At 51.3% G+C, this 12002-nt stretch overlaps 1 protein-coding gene across 1 annotated transcript in view; it reads left to right on the forward strand.

The window, feature by feature from the left end:
• Positions 1 to 12002, forward strand: part of COL11A2 (collagen type XI alpha 2 chain) — a 110096-nt gene that overhangs the window by 84986 nt on the left and 13108 nt on the right. Inside the window, exons 41-54 of the mRNA XM_063121987.1 lie at positions 2784 to 2837; positions 2971 to 3078; positions 3666 to 3773; positions 3929 to 3982; positions 4112 to 4165; positions 5156 to 5263; positions 5364 to 5417; positions 5599 to 5652; positions 5786 to 5839; positions 6389 to 6442; positions 8676 to 8783; positions 10089 to 10142; positions 10243 to 10296; positions 10985 to 11038. Coding sequence (XP_062978057.1) covers positions 2784 to 2837; positions 2971 to 3078; positions 3666 to 3773; positions 3929 to 3982; positions 4112 to 4165; positions 5156 to 5263; positions 5364 to 5417; positions 5599 to 5652; positions 5786 to 5839; positions 6389 to 6442; positions 8676 to 8783; positions 10089 to 10142; positions 10243 to 10296; positions 10985 to 11038 — 972 coding nt within the window. The remainder of the gene's footprint in view (positions 1 to 2783; positions 2838 to 2970; positions 3079 to 3665; positions 3774 to 3928; positions 3983 to 4111; positions 4166 to 5155; positions 5264 to 5363; positions 5418 to 5598; positions 5653 to 5785; positions 5840 to 6388; positions 6443 to 8675; positions 8784 to 10088; positions 10143 to 10242; positions 10297 to 10984; positions 11039 to 12002) is intronic.

The following is a 12002-nucleotide window of genomic DNA, read 5'->3' on the forward strand; positions in this document are numbered from 1 at the left end:
AAAAATGTATTTTGGGGGGAGGGCGGGATACGTTGACCATCTGCACTGTGGATTATAGAAGCCACAACTTTAAATTACGCTGAGAAATTGTGATTAAGCATTTCCTGAGTGCCAGAGAAGGTCAAAGGCTGGCCTTTCACTTTGGGTGTGCCTGTGTTACTCATTTTAACGCCAGCCCCATTTAATCTTTCCTTCTGGTTTCCTTGGCCATGTATAGCCTTCGGGGTTTGTCCTGCAAGCAAACAAAGTAGTTGCCTTTTTGTTTTAAGTGCAAAATTGCATTGGGACTTAGGAGGGGGATGTGTGTCTTGGTGACGTCACGGGTGCCAGCCAGTTAGAGCTATGCACAGCCCTCTTCTCCTTCAGGATTTGTGGGTGGATGGATCCAAGTGACGGCACAGGCACCAGCCAATCAGCGCTATGCTCAGCAGATTCTGCATCATACTTGCAGAACTGATTCCCCCCCCCACCAGACCTGTGGGACAGTGTGACATTTGGACTGAGCTCACTGGGGCCTCTTCCAGATCAGCCCTGTTCTCAAAATATTCTTTACCTTTATTAAATTTAATACACCACGTCTCGACCTGCATTAGATGATCTGCAAAAAATTTGCACATACTGATTTATATCTACATATGTAAATTTAGAAATAATTACAAGGATTTGTTTACATTTCATAGGAGGCAAAGGCAAAATCATCTCATTAATAGTAATTGTCTGTTAATTTGTATTCTGCCCCAGAGTATCCCAAACCAAAGTTTCCCACCCCCCTAAACATAATTGTTATAAAGAGGGGGTGTTGTTGTTGCAGGAAGGGGAGACTTAACCCTTCCCTCCCCAGCTACAATCCCCCTTGAAATTGACCCCTGCATGGCAATTAAGCTGAATAAGAAATGCCTCCATAGAATCATAGAATCATAGAGTTGGAAGGGGCCGCTAAGGCCATCAAGTCCAACCCCCTGCTCAATGCAGGAATCCTCCCTAAAGCATCCCTGACAGATGCTTGTCCAGCTGCCTCTTGAAGGCCTCTAGTGTGGGAGAGCCCACAACCTCCCTAGGTCACTGGTTCCATTGTCGTACTGCTCTAACAGTCAGGACGTTTTTCCTGATGTCCAGCTGGAATCTGGCTTCGTTTAACTTGAGCCCGTTATTCCGTGTCCTGCACTCCGGGAGGATTGAGAAGAGATCCTGGCCTTCTGTCATTACCACCAGCCCAGGCCTGGCAATACCTTGGCTCCAAAACCAAAACTTCAGCCTGCCTCTAGGTTCCCCAGCCCAATCCAAAGGGCTGGTCCTGGTGCTGAAGCCCTAAACGGTTTGGGGCCAGGTTATCTGAAGGTCCGCTTCCCGCTGCCCAAGCTCCAGAATCAGACCCCGAGGCCCTGCTCTCCGGTCTGTCGTTAGACTGGTGGGTTACTGCTGGCGGGGCTTTCTCAGTGGGGGCCCCTCACCTTGAACCACCTCTGTCACTTGAGGCTCAGGTGGCCTCGGTGGCACGGAGTGCCTTCTACCAACTCTGTTTGGTGGCCCAGCTACGCCCCTATCTGGACAGGGATAGCCTAGCTTCAGTTGTCTACGCTCTGGTAGCCTCCAAATTAGATTACTGCAATGCCCTCAACATGGGGCAGCCTTTGAAGAAGGTTCGGAAGCTGCAGCTTGTGCAAAATGCAGCGACCAGATTGATAACTGGAACCAGAAGGTTCTAACATATAACATCGATTCCGGCCAGCTTGCATTGGCTGCCTGTATGTTCCCAAGCCCAATTCAAGGTGCTGGTTTTAACCTATAAAGCCCTACATGGCTTGGGACCACAATACCTGGCGGAACGCCTCTCCCGACATGAACCTCCCGTACACTGGACTCAGCATCTAAGGTCCTCTTCCGAGCGCCTACTCCGAGAGAAGCTCGGAGGATGGCAACAAGGGAGAGGGCCTTTTCAGTGGTGGCCCCCTGACTGTGGAATGATCTCCCTGAAGAGGCTCGCCTGGCGCCGACATTGTTATCTTTCAGGCGCCAGGTCAAGACTTTTCTCTTCTCCCAGGCATTTCACAACATATGCTAAGTTTGCTTGTTTATTTAATGGACCCCAGAACTGTTGTTTTTGGTTAAATGGATACTGTTGTTCTATAGTGTTGTTTTTATATGTTTGGTGGTTTTAAATTTTGTATACTTCTTTAATGTTCACTGTTTTTAACTTTTGTGAACCGCCCAGAGAGCTTTGGCTATGGGGCGGTATATAAATGTAAATAAATAAATAAATACTTTTGTATACTTTTAATGTCTACTATTTTAATTGTTGTAAACCGCCCAGAGAGCTTCGGCTGGGGGGCGGTATATAAATGTAATAAATAAATAAAAATAAAAATAAATAAATAAATAAATAAATAAATAAATAAATAAATAAATAAATTTGGAACGCCCCCCCCCTTGCCCCCGGGGAGAAAAGCAGGGCCTCATTGCTGCTGGGCTTCGAAACCAAAACCTTCTGAAGGTATTTTCATTCCAACCTGTGTTTGGTTGATGTACTTTTAAAAACGTGTTGTTGAAATACGTAGAAAGTCTTTTCCAGAAGAAAAAGCCAACGGGGACAACCTAAAAAGTATGGAAAGTCGGCCGGGGGCTGGGGGAGGGGAGGGGAGGGGGGGGAACAGGTCCCCAAAACGTTTTGATGGGTGATACTGGTGGAGGCCCTGAGCTTTCTCTCTCTTTCTGCCGCCACCTTCTCTCAAAGCCCCCTTTTTGGGGGGGTCCTGGCTAAAGCTGTTCTTCCTCGCCTCTTTCAGGGGGGCCCTGGACTGAAAGGCAACGAGGGACCCGCCGGACCCCCAGGACCCGCTGTGAGTAGTTCTGCTCCCCTCATCCTGACCCGGCAGACCCTTCGCTGCCGGGGTGATTCCAGTGGCTGAAGGCTGGTTTGCGCCCCTTTTCTCGCGCACCCCGGCCTCACACCTGCTTCACTTTGTCTTGCAGGGGTCTCCGGGAGAGAGAGGGGGACCGGGGTCAGGCGGCCCCGTCGGGCCCCCAGGAAGGCCCGGACCTCAAGGACCACCTGGCCCGTCTGGGGAGAAGGGCGTGCCTGTGAGTATGGGGCCGGACCAGGACTCCGGGGTCCTCTCAGGCGGAAGGGAGGGAAAGGGGCAGATTAATGAGTGCGGCTGGATTGGGGCCGGTGAGTCTGTGCCACCACTCAGCCGGTCGGAGGGCTGCCAGCCCGGGACTCCTGGACCTACAGAGCGGCAGGGACAGTTCTGGAAACCACCAGCTTTCTTTCCGCGAAAGGGGCGTTTCGTTGTGCTGTGTGGTGGCAAATACGCGATTCGGCTTTGGGGGCACAGACCCCCGCCCCCCGGCTTTGTACTCAGGGTCCTGGCCTCTGAGCCTTCTGGGGACTCTGGTGTCTTTGGGACAGGCCGCGCCCGCCAGGGTCAGCCCTGTTTTGGACGGACAAGACCGCTCCCCCAGGGCAGCCATTTTGCGACAGCACCCACGACGCTCTTCAAATTCCAAATGCGCCCCCGGCCCCAAACGGTTTGGGCCTTGGACTCCAGGGCACCCCCGGGAACGGGAGCAGGGTCTCGGAATGCTTGGCGTGGGGCTGGTTGCGGTGGGAGAGTGAAGCCTCCTGGGAGTGCACCGCCTCAGTTTCCCTCTTTGTTTCCCCTCAGGGTGAAAAAGGGCCCCTCGGCCCCGCTGGCCGTGACGGCGTCCAGGGCCCCGTGGGGCTGCCCGGCCCTGCAGGACCGCCCGGGGGCCCGGGGGAGGACGGCGATAAGGTAAGGGCAGTGCCCTCGGGGGTCACCCCTGGCCCATCCTTCTGGCATCTGGGCTGAGCCTCCCCTTGGGTCTTTCAGGGAGCTTCGGCTATCGGGCGGTATAAAAATGCAAGGCATGAAATGCAATAAATAGATACATTTCTTCCTCTCCGCAGGGCGAAGTGGGAGACCCGGGGCAGAAGGGCGGCAAAGGCAGCAAAGGGGAGCACGTGAGTCTGTGCTGGCGGCCGGGGGGGGGGCACCACTAGACCTGGGAGCTGTGGGGCGGGAGAGGAAGCGGGAGGGGGCTGTTCCCTCCCCCACAGACGCTGCTCACAGCGCCCTCTTCCTCCCTGCAGGGTCCACCGGGGCCACCTGGCCCACTGGGTCCCCTCGGGCAACCAGGAGCTGCAGTAAGTACCCGTGAGACCTCTACCCAACAAGCAGGTGATGATGGGAGGGGGGATACCTGACCTCCGCCCGCCCCCCCCAGCAGACTGTCCTGCTGTGGGTCAGTGCAAGACCTCCTTGTCCTTGCATCCTTTTCGGTCGCTGTCCATCCGTGTTTTGGCCGACAATGTGGGGCACGATCGCGTGGGGCTCTTTGTGCACGCGAGAGCCCCCTTTTTCAGTGGGCGGCAGCAGCGCTGACCCTCTTTTCAGCGGGGCACTGCATGTCGGTTTCGGGATGGCTCTGGGTGGGATTTTGGAAGAGAGAGACATAAATTCCTGCAAATGCATTTTTTACTTTATTGCCACATTTGGGTGCTTGCTTTCTTGTACGCCCCCAAACAGCAAACAGGTGGGGTGTAAAACTCCCTAACCAAATAATACAAAAAGCAACTCTGCTACGTAGGGAAGGGACCATTGCCTTCATAGAATCATAGAAGAGTAGAGTTGGAAGGGACCTATAAGAAGCTAAAACCATATTTAAGGCTCAAACACAGTCTGCTTCTTGTTGGAGAAAAATCATAGAATCATAGAATAGTAGAGTTGGAAGGGGCCTACAAGGCCATCGAGTCCAACCCCCTGCTCAATGCAGGAATCTACCCTAAAGCATCCCTGACAGATGGTTGTCCAGCTGCCTCTTGAAGGCCTCTAGTGTGGGAGAGCCTAAGTCACATAGAATCATTGAATCATAGAATCATAGAATAGCAGAGTTGGAAGGGGCCTGCAAGGCCATCGAGTCCAACCCCCTGCTCAATGCAGGAATCCACCCTAAATGGTTTGACTTAGGCTATGGCGCTGCAACAGAGTGGCACAGCGTCCTTGGGACTTCGGTACGTTGCGAGAACACACTCTGACTTCGTCACCCCCCATTATTCCACTGGAGCTCCTCCACGCCTTCCAAGAAGTTTGGGGTTCCTTCAGCCTGACTCCCGCCCGTCCTGTTCTGTCTTTAGGGTGCTGACGGAGATCCTGGAGCGAGGGGCCTCCAAGGCCACTTTGGGGCCAAAGGGGATGAGGGGACGCGCGGCTTCAACGGGCCCCCGGGGCCCATCGGTTTGCAGGTGAGTAAAGGCCCCCCTGGACGAAGAGCTGTGGTCTGCCAACCCTATCCCACCATTCCCTGCAGTCTGATACCTCTGAACTTCTTCTCTCTCCGGACAGGGTCTGCCTGGACCATCCGGAGAAAAGGGCGAGACGGGAGATGTGGGAGGCCTGGTAAGTACCACCCCTCCCCCGGTCCCTCTTGCTCAAGGCAAAACTTCACCTGTGAGTCATTTTAAGGGGGGGGATTTGGGGTTCCTGTTCCAGCCGTCTGTTTGTACTGGGCTTTCCCTGGAGTGTCAGGGATAGAAAGGGGAGCGGAGCAGGTGCTCATGAACCCATATTCTTCACACAGGGACCCCCAGGACCCCCAGGACCGCGAGGCCCAGCTGGACCCTCTGGAGCTGACGTGAGTGTGTGACATCTGCCCCCTACTCCACCCCCTAGGCTGCTACCACTCTCCGGCTGCACCCCATTAAGTTATTTTCAAGGTTGACCTCAGTTGTAACAGAAACTTTTGTCTCTTCTCCCCCCCCCCACAGGGTCCTCAAGGCCCCCCGGGAGGCATAGGGAACCTGGGTCCCCCTGGGCAGAAGGTAAGTGCCTGGGGTCTCTGGAAAATGAGCGGGGGGGGAGGGAAATTCACTGGGGCGGTGGTGGTGGCTCAAAGCCAGAACTCCCGGCCCTTCTGCAAAGAGAATGGCCTGGGCAGGTGGGTGGGTGGGGATTTGTGGGGAGGGGCTCCCCTTGGTTCTGCGGGGGCCAAGTGAGCTTGCGATTCCTTCCAGAGGGCATCTGCCTCCTCTGTGGGGGGTGTCGAGCTCAGGGATCCAGCTCCTCAGAGATGTTCACCTGGAGAGGGGGGGAGGACGACGACGACGACTTTCAGGTGCCTTATTGCCCCACGTCTTTCACGGGTTGTTCCGCTTTTCCTACACCTGCCCCTCCTCTCTTTGCCTTTTACAGAAGGCCTTCTTGCGCCTGTTGTTTGATTGTGTATCAGGTCTTATGCTTTGTAAAGCCGCTTCCTGGGAAGGAAGGATAGAAATAATGACAATAAATGATGAGGATGGTAAAGGGGAAGACGCGCGGGGAAGCGCTCGCCCCTGGCGACCCGGACTGCTAATCTCCTTCTGTTGTTTCAGGGTGAGGCAGGAGAACAGGGGGGACCCGGGGGTCCCGGAGAGCCAGGAGGGAAGGTAAGTCTCCCCACCCCGCAATGCCGCCTCCTTACCTGCTCCACCACCACCACCACCACACCTGTCCTCTCCAAGTGGTCCCTGTAGAGTGGACGCGAGCAGAACAGGCACACGGGTTTACAGAGCACCGCTTACATGTCAGCAAACCCGCTACATGCGGGTTCTCCCTGCTCCGCAACAGCCTTTAAGATCAACCACAGATAGTGTCAGCATACTGAACAGGAAGTGAACTGGGTTCTGTACCTGGTTGCCCTATTAAACAGGAAGTGAGCTGGTTTCTGTACATGGTTGCCATGTTAAACAGGAAGTGAGCTGGTTTCTGTACATGGTTGCCATGTTAAACAGGAAGTGAGCTGGGTTCTGTACCTGGTCGCCATGTTAAACAGGAAGTAAGCTGGGTTATTTACCTGGTTGCCATGTTAAACAGGAAGTGAGCTGGGTTCTGTACCTGGTTGCCATGTTAAACAGGAAGTGAGCTGGGTTCTGTACCTGGTTGCCCTATTAAACGACGTAAGATGGATTATGTACCTGGTTGCCATATTAAATGGGACGTAAGCTGGGTTCTGTACCTGGTTGCCATGTTAAACAGGAAGTAAGCTGCTGTCATGGCCCTGGTCACCATATTAAACAGGAAGTGAGCTGGGTTATGTACCTTGTTGCCCTTTTAAACAGGACGTAAGCTGGGTTATGTTCCTGGTTGCCATATTAAATGGGACGTAAGCTGGGTTATGTACCTAGTTGCCAGGTTAAACAGGAAGTAAGCTGGGTTATATACCTGGTTGCCATGTTAAACAGGAAGTAAGCTGCTGTCATGGCCCTGGTTGCTCTATTAAACAGGAAGTAAGCTGCTGTCATGGCTAGGGTGACCATATTTTGGAAACCAAAAAGGAGGACAACGTGGTCGGCCCCCAAGGGGGCATGTCTAGCACAAAGGGGGAGTGCCCACCCAAACATAGCCTTGGTCACGTCTGATTTTACAGCACACATTTAAGACAAATCTGTTCTACAAAATAATTTTAAAACCTCAATTTTTAAAAAATTCCTAAAAAATCAATGGATGAATGGATCTGATTCAAATTAGGTATGACTAAAGCTCTACCTCAAACCTATTATGGTACAAAGTTTCATCTCTTTATCTTTAAAAATGATGATTTTAAAAATAATAATTTTAAAACCTCAATTATTAAAAAATTCCTAAAAAACCAATGGATGAATGGATCTGATTCAAATTAGGTATGACTAAAGCTCTACCTCAAACCTATTATGGTACAAAGTTTCATCTCTTTATCTTTAAAAATGATGATTTTAAAAATAATAATTTTAAAACCTCAATTATTAAAAAATTCCTAAAAAACCAATGGATGAACAGATCTGCTTCAAATTTGGTATGGCTAAAGCCCTTCCTAAGAGCTACCATCGTGCCAAGTTTCATGTCTATCTTTAAAAATGATGGCGTTATAAGCATTTTTGTTAATTCCCATTAGAGCTGCTCTTTGGCTGGGAAAGAGTGGGAAAATCCGGATTTCCCCTCCCCCTCCCGGATTTGTCACCAAAAACCCGGACATATCTGGGCAGATCCGGTCATATGGTCACCCTAGTCATGGCCCTGGTCGCCCCCTCAAACAGGAAGTAAGCTGCTGTCATGGCCCTGGTCGCCCTCTTAAACAGGAAGTAAGCTGCTGTCATGGCCCTGGTCGCCCTCTTAAACAGGAAGTAAGCTGCTGGCATGGCCCTGGTCGCCCCCTTAAACAGGAAGTAAGCTGCTGTTATGGCCCTGGTCGCCCTCTTAAACAGGAAGTAAGCTGCTGTCATGGCCCTGGTCGCCCTCTTAAACAGGAAGTAAGCTGCTGTCATGGCCCTGGTCACCCTCTTAAACAGGAAGTAAGCTGCTGTCATGGCCCTGGTCGCCCTCTTAAACAGGAAGTTAGCTGCTGTCATGAACACAGTAGCCTTATTAAACTGGAAACAGGCTCTTCCTTTCCCCAGATTCAAGGAAGTCACCCAACTCCATCCTGGCTCCCCCACACTCCTCACACCGTTCAAGAACATAATAGGCTTTGCTAGATTAGGTTGTAGGACAGGCTGAGCATCCTGTTTCCCACCCCGGGGAGTTCATGAGCAGGTGAGGAAGGCAACGGCCGCTTTGCCCTTCTGTGAGTGTCATGCCGAGGCAGACGGCCTCTGGAGTTCCCTTTACAGCCATGATGCCTCACAGCCATTTCTCTCTCTTCAGGGCCCACGGGGCGAAAGAGGAGAGAAAGGAGAGGCCGGATCTGCTGGCACAGCTGGACCCCCTGGAGGGAAAGGCCCCACTGGAGACGACGGGCCCAAGGGCAACCCCGTAAGGGACACATTGCAAAGACTGGGACATGCGGGTGGGGGGCTCTGTGGGAGATGTTTTGGGGCCCGAAAGAGGGGCACAGAGTGGAGAACGCGGCCCCTGGTCTAAGAATGTAAGCCTATGCGGCAGGGTCTTGCTATTTACTGTTTTACTCTGTACAGCACCATGTACATTGATGGTGCTATATAAATAAAGAAGAAGAAGAAGAAGAAGAAGAAGAAGAAGAAGAAGAAGAAGAAGAAGAAGAAGAAGGTGAACCCCCAGACGTGCAGTAGGAATCGTCCTATTACACTCAGGGTATTTTTAATGCCACTGGGAAACAGATTCATCAGGTTTTTAAAAATCGTTTCAGAAACTTGCAAAGTCTCTTTGACCAGAGGGGGGAAAAGAAGATTATATATATATATATATATATATATATATATATATATATTTTCAGCATGAGTAGCAAAGCCTCTTTCTCTCAAATGTTCATCTCTTTTCAAAACAACTACCTCTAATGCAAACCTACAATTCATTATACTCTAAGGCTCTTAGAAACATAGTATCATAGAATCATAGCATCGCAGAGTTGGAAGGGGCCTGCAAGGCCATCGAGTCCAACCCCCTGCTCAATGCAGGGATCCACCCTAAAGCATCCCTGACAGATGGTTGTCCCGCTGCCTCTTGAATGCCTCTAGTGTGGGAGAGCCCACAACCTCCCTAGGTCACTGATTCCATTTTTGTACTGCTCTAACAGTCAGGAAGTTTTTCCTGATGTCCAGACGGAATCTGGCTTCCTGTCACTTGAACCCATTAGTCTGTATCATAGAATACCAGAGTTGGATGGGGCCCCACAAGGCCATCGAGTCCAACCCCCTGCTCAATGCAGGAATCCACCCTAAAGCATCCTTGACAGATGGTTGTCCAGCTGCCTCTTGAAGGCCTCTAGTGTGGCATAAACCTTTTTTTTAAAGGAAGTATTAAATTGTTTTCTTTTTCACACCCTCATTGAATTGCCTTTTAAACAATAGAATCAGCAACCCACTTTTCCCCCCATAAACCATTGTTTTTGGCTGTGTGTGTATATGTGTGTGTTTGAGAGAGAGAGAGAGATCTTACCTGTTTTAGTGAGCATTTTGTGCCATTACTCTCCAACCTGTTTTATTTCAGCCTTGGAAAAAATACTTTTTTAAAAAAAAATAGACTAATGAAAGGGGAGCTATAATTGGTTGAATAAATGCCTATAACTTTTGATTTAAATATTGAGATTTTAAATCCTTAGTGCTTTAAGACCCCCTCTCTCTCTCTCTCTCTCTCCATCAGGGTCCAGTTGGTTTCCCTGGAGATCCAGGACCCCCTGGCGAAATGGGACCCCGGGTGAGTATACCTTCCTCCTCCTGGCTGGATCCTCCCCCACCCCTGGAGATATCAGGATCTGGGCCAGGGGATCACTTTACCTTTATTCCTCCTCCAACAGGGCCAAGATGGGGCCAAAGGTGACCGAGGAGAAGACGGCGAGCCAGGAGAGGCGGTAAGGGTTCTAGGCCTGACTGAAAACAGGTTCTAGATTGACTTCTGACTGGGTGTGATTCTAGGCCTGATTTTTCCTTGTGTGTTGCGTTGTCCCAACGCTCATTTCTCTCTCCCCCCACTTCGCCCCGCTGCCATTTTCCAAACTATCATCAGACTCCCTCGTGACCTTCTCCACATGCGCCCTCCACCCCACCCCAACCCACCCCACCCTTCTCCAGGTCAATGCCTCCTTCTTCTTCTCAGGTAGGGTGACCATATGACCGGATTTGCCTGGATTTGCCCGGGGTTTTGATGACAAATCCAGGAGGGGGAGGGGAAATCCGGATTTTTCCAAAGAGCAGCTCTAATGGGAATTAACAAAAATGCTTATAACTCCTGTCATTATTTTCTTTTTAAAAAAAATGTTATTTAACAAAAATAAAGAGATGAAACTTGGCACCATGATTGCTCTTAACAAGGACTTTAGCTATGCCAAGTTTGAAACAGATCTGTCCATCCATTGAGTTTTAGGATTATTATTTTTTAAAGTTTGAGGTTTTAAAAATATTTTTTAAAAATAATTTTAACATGGCGAACATGTTGTCCTCCTTTTTGGTTTCCAAAATATGGTCACCCTATCTCAGGCCAACGGGCTCCGGTTTGGTTCCATGCTCACCCTGATCCTATCTCCTTCCTCTCCCTTCTAGGGTTCTCCAGGCCCAACCGGTGAGAACGGCCCCCCCGGCCCCCTAGGGAAGAGGGTAAGTTAGGGGGAGGGAGGGATATGGTTAAATCTGTTCTGTCTTTGTTTCGTGGATTCTCGCACGTCTTTTGCTCCGTGGACTGCTCAGTGATGGAATCGGATTCCTCCCCCCACCTGAATTTCGTTCTAATTCACATTAGCACCAACATGCACGTAGTTGATGTGAATTAACCCTAATGCTCAATAGCTAAAGCACATTCGTGCATGTTGTGTGCGCCAAAGGGATTAAAGTGGGAGCATCTTGGCACAATAAGGGGTCACCAGGGATCTGACACGCCAGAGCTACCTTCCCCAGCCTGGCACCCTCCAAATGTGCTGAACTGCAACTCCCATCATCCCCAACCAATATCCATGCTGGCTGGGAATGATGGGGATCGTATTCCAACAGATCTGGGGGGCACCAGGCCGGAGAAGGCTGAGCTGGACTCTTGGTCTATATCAGGATATATTGGGCTCCCCAAAGATATATCATCAGCTCCTAAGAGATCACCCCACAAAGCTGCTCTTGTGCTGGCTCAGACCACTGGCCCACCGAAGCCGACATGCCGCCCCGCCATGGCTGGCAGCAGCCCCGTCCCCAGGCAGACCGGGGTCTTCGCTCTCCAGGACCCTTCCGAGGGAGGACTGGGCCCAAGACCTTCTGCATGCAAAAGTCCCCCTCTGCTGTGGGTGATGGGCCCTCTTGCCAAGATGGTTCGCGTAGTCCCAAACGGCCTTCCGGGGCTGGCAGCAAACCCCCAGGGTCTCTGCCTGAAGTCTTTCCCCAGCGGCTACCTGGGCTGGTTCTTGCTGAGATTAAACCCAGGACCATCTGCCTGCTGAGCAGGAGGACATGAGAAGAGCCGTGCTGGGTCAGACCCAGGGTTGCCCCACTGGGAAGCCCACAAGCCTGGAGGTAGCACAGAGCCATCCGGACTGGCAGCCTTTGCTTGCCTTCTCCTGCGCCGCGGTGCTGTGACTCC

This window comes from Elgaria multicarinata, chromosome 3 (assembly GCF_023053635.1).
Source record: "Elgaria multicarinata webbii isolate HBS135686 ecotype San Diego chromosome 3, rElgMul1.1.pri, whole genome shotgun sequence".
Classification (NCBI taxonomy): domain Eukaryota; kingdom Metazoa; phylum Chordata; class Lepidosauria; order Squamata; family Anguidae; genus Elgaria; species Elgaria multicarinata.